Source organism: Nerophis ophidion, linkage group LG14 (assembly GCF_033978795.1).
Source record: "Nerophis ophidion isolate RoL-2023_Sa linkage group LG14, RoL_Noph_v1.0, whole genome shotgun sequence".
Taxonomy (NCBI): Eukaryota; Metazoa; Chordata; class Actinopteri; order Syngnathiformes; family Syngnathidae; genus Nerophis; species Nerophis ophidion.
The window spans coordinates 27961605-27981761 of record NC_084624.1 but is presented as its reverse complement, the minus strand read 5'-3'; the positions used below and the strand labels follow the sequence as shown (position 1 = coordinate 27981761).

At 41.1% G+C, this 20157-nt stretch overlaps 1 protein-coding gene across 4 annotated transcripts in view; it reads right to left on the bottom strand.

The window, feature by feature from the left end:
• Positions 1-20157, bottom strand: part of kctd1 (potassium channel tetramerization domain containing 1) — a 49875-nt gene that overhangs the window by 13377 nt on the left and 16341 nt on the right. For 2 of the 4 annotated variants that reach the window (XM_061920294.1, XM_061920293.1), the window contains exon 2: positions 1904-2082. In XM_061920294.1, coding sequence (XP_061776278.1) covers positions 1904-2067 — 164 coding nt within the window. In that variant the 5' untranslated portion in view covers positions 2068-2082. Of the gene's footprint in view, positions 1-1903; positions 2083-3254; positions 3933-7239; positions 7764-20157 lie in introns of those variants that run through there. The other 2 variants (XM_061920292.1, XM_061920295.1) reach the window with 2 other exon arrangements.

Below are 20157 nucleotides of genomic sequence, written 5' to 3'. Positions count from 1 at the left end.
GCTGTGACATCTGTCAAAACAACCAAGTCGCCTTTGTCTGCACGCTGCATTCTGCACATTTGGGGTAGAACAACCTGATCCAAAAAACTGCTTCTTTCACGTGGAAAAAATTCATCACGTCTTGAAACATTTGAGACAAAGCGGGGCGCAGTACTTGGCGACAACCAACAGAGGCACTGTTGTTTAGTCTCAGCGAGTCCGCTCGTAAAGAAGAACAGCTAAGCTAAGCTGTGGCACAACTGCTATGGGTCGCTACTTGAATTGACACTGGCATGGAAACAGGAGTTCAGAACATTTAGAGATTCTAACAGATAAAAAGACATTCGCGTGGAATCAATTAATGTTGATTAGTTATGCCTGAAAGATATTGAGGAAAATAAAATGTAATTGTTAGCTACAACTATCAACTTGGTAGGCAGAATTCTTCAAGTTAACGCAGAATTGACATAGAAACAGGAGTCCAGAACATTCTGAGATACTTCCAAGTCTTTAAAATGTAGGCTTGCTAAAAGTACGACACTTGCATGGAAACAGGAGTCCGGAACATTAAGGAAGGGAGCACCCGTTTACAAATAATATCCATGGTAATATTTTCAAAACTAAACCTCAAATAGAGTGCACTACTTAGCTGCTACATAACAAAAAGCAATGAAACAGCGAAATGTAACACTTGCACGGAAACAAGAGTTCAAAACAGTAACTCTTTTCGGTCATTCAAATTAATCCTTAATGAGACTGTCAATTGCATGGAATCGATCACTGAGGCAAAATGGAGTGCACTACCTGGCTGCAACCAGCAAAGGCGCTATCTTTAAATGCTGCATTCACACTGACTATGTTTACACTGCAGACCAAAGTGGTCAAAAATCAGATTTTTTTCCAGTTGACAGTTTGGATTAAAAGTAAAATGAGATCTTGCTCAGACTCCAGTAAAAAGGCGCACAGACCCCAATGTCACTAGCATGCGCAGTTGGATAAAGAAAAAAAAGGAAGTTGACCGGATTCCATAAATGAACAAGGAAGTTGCTACTAATGCTACAAAATAAAAGTTGTCTCATCTTAAAAGTGAGGTTTGAAGTTATAATAAAGTAACTTCAAGAGGTAGTCACCTGAAATGGTTTTCACTTGAAGCTCATCGAGACAATGCCAAGAGTGTGCAAAGCAGTAATCGGCGCAAAGGGTGGCTATTTTGAAGAAACTTAAATATAAAACATGTATTCAATTATTTCACCTTTTTTTTGTGAAGTACATAACTCCACAAGTGTTCATTTATAGTTTTTATGCCTTCAGTGACAATCCACAATGTAAATAGTCATGAAAAAAAAGAAAACACATTGAATGATAATAAAGAGGGGACACACGTCTGGCCTGTACTGTATCTATATACTTTGATTCGGAAAAATATTTGCTTATATATGAGTTGAAAAATAAATCTCACATAATCTCGTCAATTTAACAGCCATAAAAATAGTAGAACCCTCCCAAATATATTACACTATATACATCCATCTATACATTACATTACTTTTACGTAAAAAAAACGCACACATTTTTAAGGTGTTGCGACTTTTATTTAATTTTGTAGTAGTAGCGACTTCCTCCCGGTCAACTTACTTTGTTTTCACTTTATCGAAGTGCGCATGCAAGTGACGTTCAGGCCACATTGGGGCCTGCGTGTGTTTACCCTGGAGTCAGATGAAAATGACATTTTACTTCAGTCAGCTGGATTAAAAAACATCCAATTTGGGCCACTTTAACTTGCAATGTCAACGCAGTCTTTTATCCCTCTACAAAATGAATGACTATATGGACATGGTGCATCAGGATAGGCAAATACATCTCTGAATGGGGACATATTTTATTTTTGCACACATTGTTACATTATTGCATGTTGAAAACTCACCTTGATTCTGGGAATTTGGTGAGGGTGGCCAGGCTGCTGGTGTACATGTGTCCCCCCACGTCGATGTGCACGGGGGCGTTGGACTTTGTGAGCTGCGCCGGCGTGGGGATGCCCTGGTTGCTCAGGGGGGACACTGGCGACCGGGTGATCATAGGCCTGGACATGCTGGAGCGATTATCCTGATTGGGGACAAGAGAGAGAGAAAATACGATTATTTTATAGTTTTCCCTGCAGCTCGACCTTGACCTGAATGCTCCCATGAATCTGCACCTGCAGGCCATAAACTCCCCAAAAAATTAATTTGAGGGAAGCTGTAATAATAGCCTACCCTTAACCCATGGGTGTCAAACTCATTTTAGATCGGGAGCCACATAGAGAAAAAAACACTCCCAAGTGGGCTGGATTGGTAAAATCACGGCACGATAACTTAAAAATAAAGACAACTTCAGATTGTCATACAGAACTCATCACTGTCATTTATATTTATACACCCAGCTCAACTGGCTCCATCCTGACAAGCGACGGCTGTACCACTGGTCTCTATTTGTTTTCAAGTGTTTTTGTTTTAATCTACCAGCATATTTGAAATGTTTTCTTGTGCCCTTTACATCATCCTACCCTCTAAGACACTCTCAATATCCTACATTTACTGTCCCTACTGTGCGTTAAGTCTTTTCTTATAGAGCCCCCATTAACTGGAATCATCTGCCTGTCTCTATGAGGTCTTTAGCAGCCATTGGTCCCTTCAATATATATCTTATGGTTTATGTTAAAACTGAATGCCACTGTATGTAGTATGCCCTTGGTTGGAACTTAATTTAATAATACTATATATATTTTACTGCATAAATATGTTGTTCTATTTCCCTCCGGGTACTTTGGCTTCCTCCCACCTCCAAAGACATGCACCTGGGTATAGGTTGATTGGCAACACTAAATTGGCCCTAGTGTGTGAATGTGAGTGTGACTGTTGTCTGTCTATCTGTGTTGGCCCTGCGATGAGGTGGCGACTTGTCCAGGGTGTACACTGCCTTCCGCCCGATTGTTGCTGAGATAGGCACCAGCGCCCCCCGCGACCCCAAAGTGAATAAGCTGTAGAAAATGGATGGATGGATTGTCTGTCTGTAATTGTTTGTTGTGTAACTTGTCCTGTGTTTTATTGTATTGTGTTAATTTTAAATGTCTTTGGTCCCCCTTGAAAACGAGATGCTGCATCTCAAGGGGTTTTCCATTAATAAATTCAAAGATTGTTTTTTGTTTAAAAATAGAACAAGCACATTCTGAAATTGTACAAATCATACTATTGTTTTTATATTTTTAAATTAACTGTTGCAGTTAATAGTATATATACCTTGAATGTTGTCTGTCTGTCTGTGTTGGCCCTGCGATGAGATGGCGACTTGTCCTGGGTGTACCCCGCCTTCCGCCTAAATGGAGTTGAGATAGGCTCCAGCACCCATCACGACCCCGAACGGGGCAAGCGGTAGAAAAAAGGATGGATGGATACTTTATTTGTCCTTATTTATATTTTCTGAATGAATTATATGATAATGTTCATTAGTCAACTTATTGGTGTTAATTTTCAATCCATCAAGATGAAAAAATTATATAGAAATCAAATTACAGTATGTTTTTTAAGTAGTTTTCTCATTTTCCTCGACTGATGTACTAACATCAGGTGGTTTCTTTTGTACATACCGTATTTCCTTGAATTGCCGCCGGGGCGCTAATTAATGTAAAACCTCTTCTCACTTCTGCGCTTACCAAAGGCATGCGGTAAAAGTAAGCAAGCGCTAATTGTTTTAAAACCTCTTCTCACTGCGGGACTTACCAAAGGTATGCAGTAAACATCTGAGTGTGATGTAAGCTTGGACTTCAAATCCTACTGAATAGCTCTTAATCTTCTTGAAAATGATGACAGAGGAAGTGTCACTCGTGACGTCACAAGTTTGACCAGGCGTTAATAAATGATAAATAAATGATAATTGGGTTGTACTTGTATAGCGCTTTTCTACCTTCAAGGTACTCAAAGCGCTTTGACACTACTTCCACATTTACCCATTCACACACACATTCACACACTGATGGAGGGAGCTGCCATGCAAGGCGCTATCCAGCACCCATTAGGAGCAAGGGTGAAGTGTCTTGCTCAGGACACAACGGACGTGACAAAGTTGGTACTAGGTGGGGATTGAACCAGGGAACCTCGGGTTGCGCACGGCCACTCTGCCACGCCATCCCAAATACTAATACTAAGCCTGATCCGGTGTTGTACCGGAATCTGTTACCCATCGGAATTTGTAACTCCAGGGGGCGATGTTCCCATGACGTTTGTTTGAAGGCCAAAGAAGAGGAGAAGAAGAACACTTGCGTAAATGGCGTAAACTATCCTTAATGCTGAAATGTCAGTTGTCAGAATTTCAGCATTAATAAATTACACATATCCTGGAAATCAATGACTTACTTTCATTATAGTATGAGTCCATTGTATCAGCTGTTGATTCTGTCTCACACACATACATTGTATTATATATATTGGAAAATGTATGTGTGTGAGAGAGAATCAACAGCTGATACAATGGACTTATACTATAATGAAAGTAAAACATTGATTTCCAGAGTACCGGATTTTTCGGACTATAAGTAGCAGTTTTTTTTCATAGTTTGGCCGGGAGTGCAACTTATACTCAGGAGCGACTTATGTGTGAAATTATTAACACATTACTGTAAAATATCAAATAATATTATTTAGCTCATTCACGTAAGAGACTAGACGTATAAGATTTCATCGGATTTAGCAATTAGGAGTTACAGATTGTTTGGTAAACGTATAGCATGTTCTACATGTTATATTTATTTGAATGACTCTTACCATAATATGTTACGTTAACATACCAGACTCCTTCTCCGTTGGTTATTTATGCCTCATATAACGTACACTTATTCAGCCTGTTGTTCACTATTCTTTATGTATTTTTAAATTGCCTTTCAAATGTCTATTCTTGGTGTTGGGTTTTATCAAATAAATTTCCCCAAAAAGTGCGACTTATACTCCAGTGCGACTTATACTGCGAAAAATACGGTATGTGTAATTTATTAATGCTGAAATTCTGACAACTGACGTTTCAGCATTAAGGATAGTTTACACCAGGGGTCTCAAACTCAATTTACCCGGGGGCCTCTGGATGCAGAGTCTGGGTGAGACTGGACCGCAAGAAAAATATTTCTTAAAAATATTTTTGCATACTCCTCAGCATGTTTAGTTTAATGACGTTTCAAATTGTATTCCTTGTGTACCACAACTTTCTCTGTGCCCCTGTGCTCAACTAAGAAATATTGCATCTCCCACTTTTCCTGGAATTGTCTTTGCTCGTCACTAACCTTTCTCCTCACTGCAAGCTTTGAAAAAGACATGTTTGGGGATGTGGAATATATTTGTATTTAGCCGGCGCACGGAGAATAATGTTATTTCCGCAATGTGTGTCGTTCAAATTAAACGATAAAAAAAACTTAACAGTTTGAATTGGTCCAGGTTATCTGGGATTGTTATTACTGACGGACAGGTGTCGAGGTGTGACTGCAGCCATGCACGTAAGAAAACCCTCATCTCCATGGCAACATCTCTGTCGCTTTAACTCTTTTGCTGCTTTTCCACTAATGCAGGTGTAGGCAAGCCAGAACGTTGAAAAAGTCATTTTGGACACAGATAACTCAACGCTGTCAAGCGCCATTCATATAAAACTTGCGGGCCACACTAATATTAAAGGCCTACTGAAACCCACTACTACCCACCACGCAGTCTGGTAGTTTATATATCAATGATGAAATATTAACATTGCAACACATGCCAATACGGCCTTTTTAGTTTACTAAATTACAATTTTAAATTTCCCGGGAGATTCGTCTTGTAAACGTCGTCTAATGATGACGTGTACGCAAGACGTCACGCGTTTTTAGGAAGTATGAGCGCTACGCACACACAAAGCTAAATGTCGTCAGCTTTAACGGCATAATTACACAGTATTTTGGACATCTGTGTTGCTGAATCTTTTGCAATTTGTTCAATTAATATTGGAGAAGTCAAAGTAGCAAGATGGAGTTGGGAAGCTTTAGCCTTTAGCCACACAAACACACAGTGATTCCTTGTTTAAAATTCCCGGAGGTGAAAATTTACTATGGATCAGAGCGCGGTCAAGCGAACATGAATCCAGACCAAATGTCAACCAGCAGGTTTCAGTGAGAAAATTGTGGTTAAAAAGTCGCTTCTTGCCGGAGAAAAGCTGAGCTTGGGCCGTCCATGAAGCTGCCGTCGACTTCCCTGAGACATTGGCGTCAATACACCCGTGGAGACACGCTTCCGACTATCAGGTACTATTAAACTCACTAGAACACTAGCAACACAATAGAAAGATAAGGGATTTCCCAGAATTATCCTAGTAAATGTCTCTAAAAACATCAGAATCTGTCCCAATGCATTTGCGTATTTCTTTTAACTCGTTTTTTTTTTTTTTTTTTCTAGTCGGTTGCTATCAATATCCTCAAACACGAAACTTTCATCCTCGCTCAACTTAATGGAGAAATTGTCGTTTTTTCGGTCCGAATAGCACTTTGTGTTGGAGGCTCCCATTATAAACAATGTGAATATGTGAGAAGCCCTCAACATGTGACGTCATCGTCTGCGACTTCCGGTAGAGGCAGGGCTTTTCTCTTAACACCGACAGTTGCGAACTTTATCTTGGATGTTCTCTACTAAATCCTTTCAGCAAAAATATGGCAATATCGCGAAATGATCAAGTATGACACATAGAATGGACCTGTTATCCCCGTTTAAATAAGAAAATCTCATTTCAGTAGGCCTTTAACTCATTTGCTGCTTTTCCACTAATGCAGGTGTAGGCAACCCAGAACGTTGAAAGGGTCATTTTGGACACAGATAACTCAACGCTGTCAAGCGCCATTCATATAAAACTCGCGGGCCACACTAACATTAAACTGTCAAGGTGGGGGCCGCAAAATAACGTCTCGCGGTCCGCATGTTTGAGACCCTTGGTTTACGCCATTTACGCAAGCGTTCTTCTTCTCCTCCTCTTTGGCCTTGCCGTTTAACCATCAAAAAACGCCATGGGAACATCGCCCCCTGGAGTTACAAATTCCGATGGGTAACAGATTTCGGTACAACACCGGCCCTCGGGCCGTACGTTTGACACCCCTTCTAAATAGACTATTTGCGGCACACACACACACACACAAACGGCCGCAAAAAAGTTTCTGGTCCAATCGATGTTGCTCGGTGGTTAAAAAGCCCAAATAAAAATGATTGGAAAGAGCGCGTTTACCTGCGCCGGCATGACGCTGGTCGGAGAGGAGGTGACCGAGTGGTCGTTCTGCTTGAGAGAGGCGGCGGGCAGCGGCTCTCCTCGCACGGCGTACATGAGCGACGTCTCGCGGCACTCCGCAGCCCGCATCGGCACGCGTTTGAGGGGCGCGTGCACCGCCTCGTCCGCGGAAGTGATTGTCCGCTGTCGCTTCCTCGCCTTCTGGTGCGTCAAGTCCATGATATCCGTCTCGTCCATCTCCTTTTGAGCTTGACGTCCTTTTGGCCGGCTAAAAGGCACCTTCTTCCGGACAAGAGGAGGCGGTTGGGTAGAGCGAGGCTGTCAGGCGGAGCAGCTCGCTTGCAATGGCTGGGAGAAGTCAAAGCCCCCGACAACATTAGCATCGCAGCGCCTGCGGCTCTTTCTTCCAATCGAGGCTGTCGCTCTTTCACTGGCAGCAGGTACGACTGTCGCATTTTCACAGCCGAACCAATCCTGTTTTTACTCCTTCTTTTCCCCCCCTTTTTGTCACAACTGATCTGGACACCCCCCCACCCCCTCTTCTGACCTTTGCTCCCCCTCCCTGCTTCCCTCCTCTTCCAACACACACACACACACACACACACACACACACACACACACACACACACACACACACACACACACACACACACACACACACACACACACACACACTCTTGAATTTCTTACCTTCTTGAGACCTCCAAAAAATGCCTACCTCTTTTAGGACCACCCTTTCTAGATATATAAAGATTTTTATTTATTGTTATTGATAGTTTATCGAGTATGTCATAGTCAGCTCCACATCATACATGTAGTACAAAATTTCCATACATATCTCTATTGAACAGTTTTGTGCTCAATGGCAATATTATTATTTCACAAAAAAATCATCCATCCATCCATCCATCCATCCATTGTCTTCCGCTCGTCCCGTTCAGGGTCGCGGGGGATGCTGGAGCCTATCTCAGCTACAATCGGGCGGAAGGCGGACAAATCGCCACCTCATCGCAGGGCCAACACAGATAGACAGACAACATTTACACTCACATTCACACACTGAGGCCATTTTAGTGTTGCCAATAAAATTTGATTAAGAAAATTGCCGCAAGGCATATAGTATGCGCCTGCCTTTACTTACTGCCGGGTCAAACTCGCTTCCCAAAATAATTAGCGCATGCTTAGTATTACCGCCTGGTCAAACTCCTGACGTCACGCGTGACACTCCCCCTGTCACCAATTTCAAAATGGAGGAGGGTGATTTCAATACCGGTAATTAGAAATCGCATAAGAGCTATTCAGTAGGATTTAAGGTCCAAGCTTACATCACACTCAAATTTTTACTGCATGGCTTTGGTAAGTGTCGGAGTGAGAAGAGGTTTTAATATAATTACCGCTTGCTTACTTTTACCGCATGCCTTTGGTAAGCGCAGGAGTGAGAAGAGGTTTTAAATTAATTAGCGCCCCGGCGGCTATTCGAGGAAATACGGTATTTCAAAAGAGTAAAATGTCCAGCATTAAAAGATTACAGTTGGTACAAAATGCATCTGCTAGACTTTTGACAAAAACAATCAATCAATCAATGTTTATTTATATAGCCCTAAATCACTAGTATCTCAAAGGGCTGCACAAACCACAACACAAACCACAACGACATCCTCGGTAGAGCCCACATAAGGGCAAGAAAAACTCACCCCAGTGGGACGTCGGTGACAGTGACAATGATGACTATGAGAAGCCTTGGAGAGGACCGCATATATGGGCAACCCCCCCTGTGCACTTAAGATGTAACTTCAAGGTTTTACTACTTTCGTATAAAACACAACACGGTCTAACTCCATCCTATCTTGCCGATTGTATCGTTCCATATGTCCCGGCAAGAAATCTACGTTCAAAGAACTCTGGCTTATTAGTGATTTCCTGGGCTCCAAAAAAGTATGTGGGCTATAGAGCGTTTTCTATTCAGGCTCCAGTACTCTGGAATGCCCTCCCGGTAACAGTTAGAGATGCTACCTCAGTAGAAGCATTTAATTCCCATCTTAAAACTCATTTGTATACTCTATTCTTTAAATAGACCCCCCTTTTAGACCAGTTTGATCTGCCGTTTTTTCCCCGAATCTGTGCCCCCCCCTCTACTTTGTGGATTCGGTGACCACAGATGACGCGATAGCTGTCCAAAGTTGGGACCCAGGGTGAACCACTCATATGTGCACCAGTTGGGGACGTATCTGCGCTGTTGACCTGTCTCCACTTGAGATGATCTCCTGCTGGCCTCACTATGGACTGGATTCTCACACTATTAACTATAGATCCACTATGGACTGGACTCTCACACTATTAACTGGAGCCACTATGGACTGGACTCTCACAATATTATGCTATATCCACTTGACGTCCATTGCACCGGTCGCCCAGGGGGGATCCCCACATCTGCGGTCCCCTCCAAGGTTTCTCATTTTCATCCCAATGGGTTAAGTTTTTTCTTGCCCTAATGTGGAATCTGAACCGCGGATGTCGTTGTGGCTTGTGCAGCCCTTTGAGACACTCATGATTTAGGGCTATATAAGTAAACTTTGATTGATTGATTGAAAGGAAAAAGTATAAACTTTTTGAATCCACCCTTTTTTTACACAGTTACTTTAACTGACATCCAGTTTCCTTTGAACCATATTTTATCAAATTCATATGGGTCCACATATTGCAATTTGCCCATAACTATGTGCTTACAATTCTTAATTTATCATAAGTAAGTCATATAAGTCATTAATACTCATATTTAAAATAAGCCTAAACCACACTTTACCGAACCAGAATATTAGATTTGTACAATTTCTTAAAATGCCCAGTGTTTCAGCAGTGTTTGAGCTCATCACTCATTTACAACATTAATAATATATAAATGCTGTACAAATATAAAAAAGCTTGTTGTGAAAAATGAGTTGGAAATTCACAAGAAAGAGGTCACAGTTTCACAAGAAAAACGTAATTTTACTCAACGCAAGTCAACATTTTACAAGAAAAACTGAACATCTGCGCAGTTTCAAAGTTGGAATTTTACTCATAACAGTTGTAATTTTGCAAGAAAAACTTAACAGTTTGTCAATTTTATGAAAAGAGTTGTAGTTTTACTCCACAAAAGTCACAATTTCATAAAAAAAACTATCAATTTCATTTTGACAAAAACTGACAAATTATGACAAGTCATAATTTTACTCAAAAAATTTCACCTTTTTAAAAAAAAATTGGCAATATTGTGATAAAAGTCTGAATTTTATACGACAAATGTCAACATTTTGCAGTCAGAAGTAATAATTTTACATGGAAAAAAGAAATACTTTTACAAGAAAATATTGCAATATTACAAAAACAGAAAGAATATAAGAAATTGTTCCCAATTTTATAAGAAAAATTTCGACACATTGTAAGAAAAAGACTGCTTTTAGTTATTTTGTTGTTGTTGAATTGTTTGTTTGTAATTTGTTTTTAATCTTCATTATTTACTTCAAGTTATTACAACATGTCTCTATATGCATATTTACTTATTTTTTTAAATACATTTTGGCCAAAGCGGGCGCATTTCAATTCATTACACACATTTGTTAAATTTTTACACACATTTTATACATTGACCAGAGGGGGAACATTTTTAAAACCGACACACAGTCAATTTGAAAAATCCCTCCTTTTTGGAACTTCCTTAATTTTGAACAGATGGACCATGTGCCGCACTTTGGGCAACCCAGGTGTAGAAGCTAACTGTTAATGACCACTTTAGTCTTAGTACCGTAGTGTATTTGTTCATCCTACGGTCACATATGGGACACGGGTTATCTTATGTCAGCACCGGAAGTTGTAAAATCAGCTGTGCACCTGGCGGGATTTTTCGGGGATGAATAGGGAAGTCCTTTTTTAGCTGCAATCTTGTTTTATCATATATTGCTGCCTTTGCACTTGTCAATGTTTACTTTTGTGTGCACATTAAATCATCAAAAAATCCTGACTTTGGAGCAATGTTCACAGACTGTAATATTTGTCTCTCTATTATATGCAATCGGTTTTCCGTATTGGGACCATGATTTCAGTCCTAAATTGTTCACCGGTCCTCATATGGAAGGTACTTTTCTTTGCTGATGTCTCAAGAAGGGTAGAAATACAAGAACACACACACACACTCTACATAAGGCTGCAATTCAGCTAACAACCAACTCATCACACACAAATCCAATCTGTGGCCCACCAGATAGCACTGTTTTTATTACCTTACATGTATTTTATATGAAATACGGAGCAATATTCCTGTGTGTGCACTAGGGTTGTCCTGATACCTATATTTTAGTACCGGTACCAAAATGTATTTCGATACTTTTCTGAACAAGGGGGACCACAAAAAATGGCATTATTGGCTTTATTTTAACAAAACATCTTAGGGTACATTAAACATACACTTTATTGGCAAAAAATTTTGGCCGACTGCTTTGACTCACTTATGAACTTGCAGTGCCATCCCATTCCTAACGAATAGGGTTCAATATGATGTCGGTCCACCTTTTGCAGCTGTTACAGCTTCAACTCTTCTGAGACCATTCTTCCAAAAGTGCATTGGTGAGGTCACAGCCTGATTTTGTCTCTCAGTCTCCATTCTAATTCATCCCGAAGGTGTTCTATCGGGTTCAGGTCAGGACTCAGTGCAGGCCAGTAAAGTTCAACCATGTCTTTATGTACCTTGCTTTGTGCACTGGTGCACAGTCATGTTGGAAGAGGAAGGGGCCCGCTCTAAACTGTTCCCACAATGTTGGGAGCATGGAATTTTCCAAAATATTTTGGTATCCTTGAGCATTCAAAGTGGTCCATGCAGCTGACGTCGACTTCCCTCAGAGACTGGCCTCAAGACACCCGTGGACACACCCCTCCGACTATCAGGTATTATTTGATCTCACTAAAACACTAGCAACTCAATAGAAAGATAAGGGATTTCCCAGAATTATCCTAGTAAATGTAAAAACATCTGAATCCGTCCCAATGCAATCGCCTTTTTTTTTTTTAACTTTATTTATTTATTTAAATTTTTTTTCCGGTCCTTCGCCATCAATATCATCATCAACGAATCTTTCATCCTCACTCAAATTAATGGGGAAATTGTCGTTTTCTCAGTCCGAATAGCTCTTGCTAGTGGTGGCTCCCATTATAAACAAAGTGAAGACGTGAGGAGCCCTCACCCTTGTGACGTCATCGTCTGCGACTTCCGGTAAAGGCAAGGCTTTTTTATTAGCACCAAAAGTTGCAAACTTTATCGTCGATTTTCAGCAAAAATATGGCAAAATTGCAAAATTATCAAGTATGACACACAGGATGGACCTGTTGTCCCCGTTTAAATAAGAAAATCTCATTTCAGTAGGCCTCTAATATTTGATAATGAAACTTTAGATAGTAAGAAATTCAGAATATTTTTCGTAATAAAGGTGATTATTGTCTTGGGGGAGTGTCTCCACAGTTTATAGAGACACATAATTAGCGGTGACTGCATATACATGCACATTTTTCTCTTGGCTCTTGGACTGTCACACTCCCTCCCTTCTCCGTGTCTGCCCTGCATGCTCCGTAGTATTGTCTTGTCTCAACTTTGTTGTTGCCTCTTTTTGAACTAAAACGAAACAATTTAATTAATCAACTGGCCTCTCAACAAAATTGACAAGATCTTGGGTTCTGGGGAGCCAGTCTGTCTTGACGGAACGGTTGTTGCTGGACACATGACGGATTCGTGGGAGAAGCGGAGTGCCACGTGGCTTGAGACACTTTTCAGTCGATGACGCTGATATCTACCTATATGGATATCATGAGATTGGGAGTAAGCGTTGCAAATTTGAATATGCTGGCAGCCCTTCAAGGTACCCTAAAGTTGCCAGGAATGTTTGGAGGATGTGGACAGAACTTTGGGCTTTCATTTTTGTGGTTTTGGATAACATCCGACCGTCTGCCTCGCAGGATGAATTTGAAGACCAGAACTAGACAATTAAGAGTCAAAAGTTTAAAAATGTTTCTTGTTCTCAATCACAACCATTCTAATCTTGATTGCTTCCCATGTCAACAATTTGGCAAAGTTGTTGCTTCAAGATTCCCCTGTTGCAAGTTTTGCAGTTTCTGTGTGAAATGTTTGTGTGCTCATCGGCTATCAAGTTTTTTTCTCAGCCCCAGTCTGTGCCCCTTCCCCGGTGGATCCCAGTCTGAGATCGACTTTTTAAAAATAATCTTTCCCCACGTTTTACGGGGTGCCGCAAAGTTTAATTTCATTGTACTTGTGCAATGACAGTATAGTGCATACCTCATCATACCATACCACTAAATTAGTCTGATTTCTCAAATAATTCGCCTTTGAAGCAGCATCCTACAACCCATAAACACACCTTATTCTGATCATGTTTGGCTTTTGAGAAACCAAGCTAACACACCTAGATTATGCGATTAATAACCAGATCTGTCAGCCAGAGGGGATTAGCATTAATGATCGGCATTGAAAAGCAATAATCGGCAAAAGCGATTACGTACTTTCACACGGAAATCTGCCGATAATGATCAGCAGCCAATCGATTGGCACATTCCTAAAAATAATGGATATGAAACATATTGATATAGGCTTCTGTTCTATTGTTGAACAGCCAAGGATTTTTTCATTTTGAAGATTTAACTCCATCCATTTCCTACCACGAGTCCCTTTTTAGGGACGCGGGGGGGCTGGAGCCTATCTCAGCTGCATTCGGGCGGACGGCGGGTACACCCTGGACAAGTCGCCACCTCATCACAGGGCCAACACAGATACACAACATTCACACTCACATTCACACACTAGGGCCAATTTAGTGTTGCCAATCAACCTATCCCCAGGTGCATGTCTTTGGAGGTGGGAGAAGGCCGAAGCACCCAGAAGGAACCCACGCAGTCACGGAGAGAACATGCAAACTCCACACAGAAAGATCCCGGGCCCGGGATTGAATTCAGGACTACTCAGGATTTTCGAATTGTGAGGGTTAGGGTTAAGGTTGAACTTGATTTATTCAAAAATGGTCGCAGGTAGTTATACAGCGTATTTTCTCAATATTGCAAATACATAGGTTGGTCAGTCAGGAGCAAGAATGACTCTGGAGAAGTCTTCATTCTCTTTAAAGGGCAAGGTCAGACAAGTCCAGTGTGTTCAAGGTTCGGTGATGTGGTGATGCACCCTAGAGATGTTTTCAAACGGTTTGTTTTGAAACTGAAGCTGTGTAGCTAAAATATTTCTGTCTTGATGCCTTAAGTCCTGTATTTTGTTACTTGTTCCTGCAATAAGTGAACTTTGTTATTGCTATAGTTATTGTAATCATCAACAGAAAAGACTAATCACAATCGAAAAGAGCAGCTTGCAAGCATTTTTGAAGTAACAAGGGAAGGATTTCACACAGCTCCAAGACATACTGTATATATATACACAGTATATATACAAGCCACATATATAAAACCGGTACAAACGATTTGTAAAAGTTTATTTACACACCTTAGTTGTTTCCAAAAGGTGCCTGTAACCCGGCAGTAAAACGGTTGATCAAACAAAACATAAGTCATTGTCATGGACCCATTTGCTGCAGAAGGTGGCTCTCCAATCAGCTAAACAAACTCAATAAATCCACGCTTTTGGTGAATTTACATAACGGAAACAATACAAAAAGAATGACATTGTAAGTTAATAATACTAACACAGACACTGGTAAACGTGTAAGCATATTAGCTAATGCTAATGGCGCTAGGTTCATTGCATTAGAATAGCACATACAAATATGCAGTAAAGACTCCTACAGACATCTAGCATGGAATGGTTTAGTAAGTAAGAATTGTTTTAGTTATATTGTAAAACTTACAAACGATGTTTGGAGTGATTAGTGAAGAGTATTTTCGAGAAGAAACGGTGTGGATGAATATACATCCGTCACAGAACAGGAAAGTATATTGCCAATCCGCAGAACGAACTCGTTCAAGAGATGGCGCCGTAGCACAAACAATAACACGCCCTTTTATTGTCTCTATCGGTGTAATATAACATCTATTTGTTGAGCACAAAACCTAATGACTGTTAGCAAAGAAAAGTCAATAAATTGCTTCAATGTTTTTATAAGCATTGGAAAAAAGTAGCGGCTTATAGTCCGGAAAATACGGTAAGTAACAAATTCAGCATCGCAGTAAAACCAGTAACAATAAAGAAAATAGAAATTGTGTGTATCAGAATCCCAGGGGTTCCTAAATGCAACGCCCTTGCCGTGACTTAGGCTGTTGTGTTGAGGTACAGCACAATGTGCCTGTGGCACAGCACTATGTGCCTGTGGCGACAATCACATTTAAAATTAGCTTTCTCTGTACTCTGTGTGCCTCTATCGGAACACCACATCACATAATATCACCTTCAAGCACTTGCTGCAGGTGGCTCAGCCTGCATTCATTTAACACTTTTTTCCGCCTATGTTACTAACCCTTATGTCGGCATCGGTGCCATTACAGAGCTGAGTTCTGGTACCCATCCCTAGTCAATGTCTCTGACGGAGCAGGAAAGAGCGCAACGCGGGCTTTAGTGTTTGTTGTACATGCCATGTACCGTATTTTTCGGACTATAAAGCGCACTTAAAATCCTTTTATTTTCTCAAAAATCAGACTGTTGCCTTATAACCCGGTGTGCCTAATGTACGGAATACTTTTGGTTGTGCTTACCGACCTCGAAACCATTTTATTATGTACATGGTGTAATGATAGGTGTGACCAGTAGTAGCACATAAGAGATACATGTAGACTGCAATATGACGCCAGTAAACAACACCAACACTTTAAATGTTCCATTGAAAATAAAGAACATTACACACGGCACTCAATAATCTGTCAAAATGTTTTGATATGACTTTGAAGCTGCACCGCTTGATGTATTGTCGGCCCTTTACGACTAGCGTTGATAGAGATACAAGTATTAGTATAGTGTGTGTATAAGGACTGCAAAATGGCACCCATTAGTAGACATATTATCTGACGTTTTGTTTCAGGATATTATGAAAAAGCAACTTTTTTTACTTTCTGGTACCTGCAGATGTGTATTTGAGATCTGCATTAGTCCTGAAAATTTGCGAACTTCCGCCACTTCCGTGCCGATGCCGTTGTCGATAAGCTTCTTCTTTTTCTCTATTTTTGTGTTATGGGGCATTCATCCTCTGCTGTTGCCATTTCTAATATAAAGTAGTGAAAGTTCTAACTTGTATCTCACTATGGACGTGCTAAGAACTACCAGTGTAGTGAGTTTTCATAATTCACCCACGGAACTTTAGTTCTCCAACTTCGTTGTTCTCCAATTTCATTGTTCTTTGAACCTGTTCAATGTAATAATGACAATAAAACTCTATTCTATTCCAGAGTTCCGGTCGAACGTTTTTTTTACGGGACACATTTTTGGCGTTGTTGCACTAGTGAACCACGGATAAGGAGATGCTGCTCCGTTGTTGATTAGAGTAAAGTCTGAAAGTCATTAAAACAGCTAACTCCATATTTTGACACTTCTTCCACTCCCGTCCTTCGACGCCACTCCGCTACAACAAAGATGACGGGAAAAAGACGCTGTCGAAGGTGAACCACGTAAATAAGACCGCCGACAAAACGGCGCATCCCGAAGCGACTGTCAGAAAGCGACTTGAAGATGATCTGTAAAAAATCATTTTTGCAACATTTTGACCAAAGAACCACCATCACATGTTATGTAGACCACAAGAAAGTGTTTTAGATTAAAAAAAAAAAAATCATAATATTGCCCCTTTAAAGGCCTACTGAAACCCACTACTACCGACCACGCAGTCTGATAGTTTATATATCAATGATGAAATATTAACATTGCAACACATGCCAATACGGTCTTTTTAGTTTACTAAATTGCAACTTTAAATTTCCCGCGGAGTTTCTTGTTGAAAACGTCGCGGTATGATGACGCGTGCGCGTGACATCACGGACTGTCAGGAAATATTAGCTCAGCACTATTTACGGCTAAAAGTCGTCTCTTTTCATCGCATAATTACACAGTAATTTGGACGTCTGTGTTGCTGAATCTTTTGCAATTTGTCCATTTAATAATGGAGACTATAAAGAAGAATGCTGTTGGTAGAAAGAACGCTGTTGGTGGAAAGCGGTGGATTGCAGCTGTCTTTAGCACCGAGACACAGCCGGTGTTTCTTTGTTTTTAACACAGAGCGGTCAAGCGAACATGTTTCTCTACGTCAACCAGCATGTTTTTGAATGGGAAAATTTGGATATATATCTTACCGGAGACATAATTGGATTATTCATCCTCCTGCAGTAGCTGTTTGAAAGGCAGCTATGAGCTTGGCTCCTCGGCTTCTCTCTGAGACACTGTGTGTTCACTACAGCCATCCGACCTCGAGGTATGTCTTTACAATCTCACTAAAACACTATTAAAACAATAAGCAGATAAGGGATCTTCCAGAATTATCCTAGTAAATGTGTCTATCTACATCTGACACGCTTACACTGCCGCCGCCCGGAGCCGTCGCTTTTTATTTTATTTTTTCTAGTCCTTCGCTATCAATATCATCATCCACAAATCTTTCATCCTCGCTTAAATTAATGGGGAAATTGTCGTTTTCTCGGTCCGAATAGCTCTTGCTGCTGGAGGCTCCCATTATAAACAATGTGAGGATGTGAGGAGCCCTCACTCTTGTGACGTCATCGTCTGCAACTTCCGGTAAAGGTGAGGCTTTTTTATCAGCACCAAAAGTTGCGAACTTTATCGTCGATGTTCTCTACTAAATCCTTTCAGCAAAAATATGGCAATATCGCAAAATTATATAGTATGACACATAGAATGGACCTGCAATCCCCGTTTGAATAAGAAAATCTTATTTCAGTAGGCTTTTAATGCGCCGTATAATCCCGTGCACATTTTGTATAAAAAAAACCTGACTGGACCCGCTCATCGGCAGTGCGCCTTATAATCCGGTGTGCCTATGGTCCCGAAAATACGGTAATCAATGGTTTTGCTCGTCTCGTTATTTACTTTTAACTGGATAACAGACATGAATAGAAATACAAAAAAAATTCCGGAACAATGCATACAGCAGTGACTATACCACAGCGACTAATGTGTTGACCACTCTATTGCTTTTGATTCGGACCACAACATGTCCTGTGAGAAGCACCATCAGGACAGTGGGTAGAGAAGGGAAATGTGGAGGCTACACCAATTTTAATAACACTCAGATTCAAATTAATTAGTTCAACCAGTGGCCTTAAAACATGCACACTCCAGTGCCTTTGCTGGCAGTGTGAGTTTCACACCTAAGACAGCCAATTAGCAATTAAGCTTGCCTTTAAGTGCAGGCCTGCAACGTGTGTGTGCGTGTGTGCGTGCGTGCGTGTGTGCGTGTGTGTGTGTGTGTGTGTGTGTGTGTGTGTGTGTGCGTGTGTGTGATCCTGGTCTGATTTGCATGCCATTTGTGCTCACGCTGATAAGCAAGCAGGCAGCAGCCATACATAGTTTTAAAATTCAACTCCTGAATCCCTCGCAGAAGGCAAGGGGAGCTGCGGGGCAAACGGGAGCGAAATCACATGGCTGCTCTTCAAAAGGGGACCTGTGTAAGGCAGCCGGCAAAGTGCGTGGGATCACACTCAGAATGCAGGTAATTTGTTCCCTGACTAATTTGTGGAGATGATGGTGTGTGTGTGTGTGCGTTTGAGAGCAAGGAGTGTGCCTGTGGAGAGTTAAGTTCTGAAAACAGCTCGGTGGAATTGGATTTCCTCAAAGCCTTGTCATCGCAAAGGTGGATTGAGTGTAAAATATGTGAAGCATTATGGAAAATAGCAGGAAAGAAGACATGCAGGAGAGGGAGAGATGTGGATGCCGGGTGGGTGGGAATGAGCTCTTATAGCAGCCGTGTTATGTTAGGTTGGCGGAGGGACACAGTCGCGTGTGATAATCACTGACGTCCTCAGCACTTTTATGTCTTTGAGGCTTGGCACCGGCTGAAAAGACGTCACGCATGCGGCGTCTGCTTCCTCCTGACCTGTTGCCTCGCTTGCTTGTTGTTAAAAATCTTTGGATCTATGATTTGTAGTCTCTCCTCCCGCCAGTTGACAGAGGTAACTGCCACTTTGCCCGATGAAATTAGAGTCAAAGCCCAAGGTCGTCGTGCGCGCTACATATATGTCCTGCAAGCAATGGGGTCGCTCCTCACGCCAGTTATTAGGAATAATTGCCCCCTTGCATAAAAGAAAACAAGACTCAAAATAATCCATGAGGTTAATTAAAACCATGTACAAGCAAATGCATGCGTGCTACGAACATGAATGACCGCTCAAGGGGGCTGCTTATTAATGATAGCAGCCAACTTCTTTTGTTATACAAATAAACCAGAAAGACACAACATACAGTACAGGCCAAAAGTTTGGACACACCTTCTACGCATTTAATGCGTTTTCTTTTTTTTCATGTCTATTTACATTGTAGATTGTCACTTAAGCCATCAAAACTATGAATGAACACGTCTGGTAGAGAGGTAGTCTCCTGAAATGTTTTTTACTTCGCAGGTGTGCTTGAAGCTCATCGAGAGAATGCCAAGAGTGTGCAAAACAGTAATCAGAACAAAGGGTGGCTATTTGGAAGTTTTTTCACATTTTTTTGTTAAGTACATAACTCCACATGTGTTCATTCATAGTTCCGATGCCTTCAGTGACAATCTACAATGTAAATAGCCATTAAAATAAAGAAAACTCATTGAAATGAGAAAGTGTGTCCAAACTTTTGGCCTGTACTGTATTTCACCAAGTCATAGACCATGGTATGCCCGCTCACGCATAGGTAAATGCTTTACGTCATACGATGCAGTTAATGCCATCACTCCTACTGCCAGATCA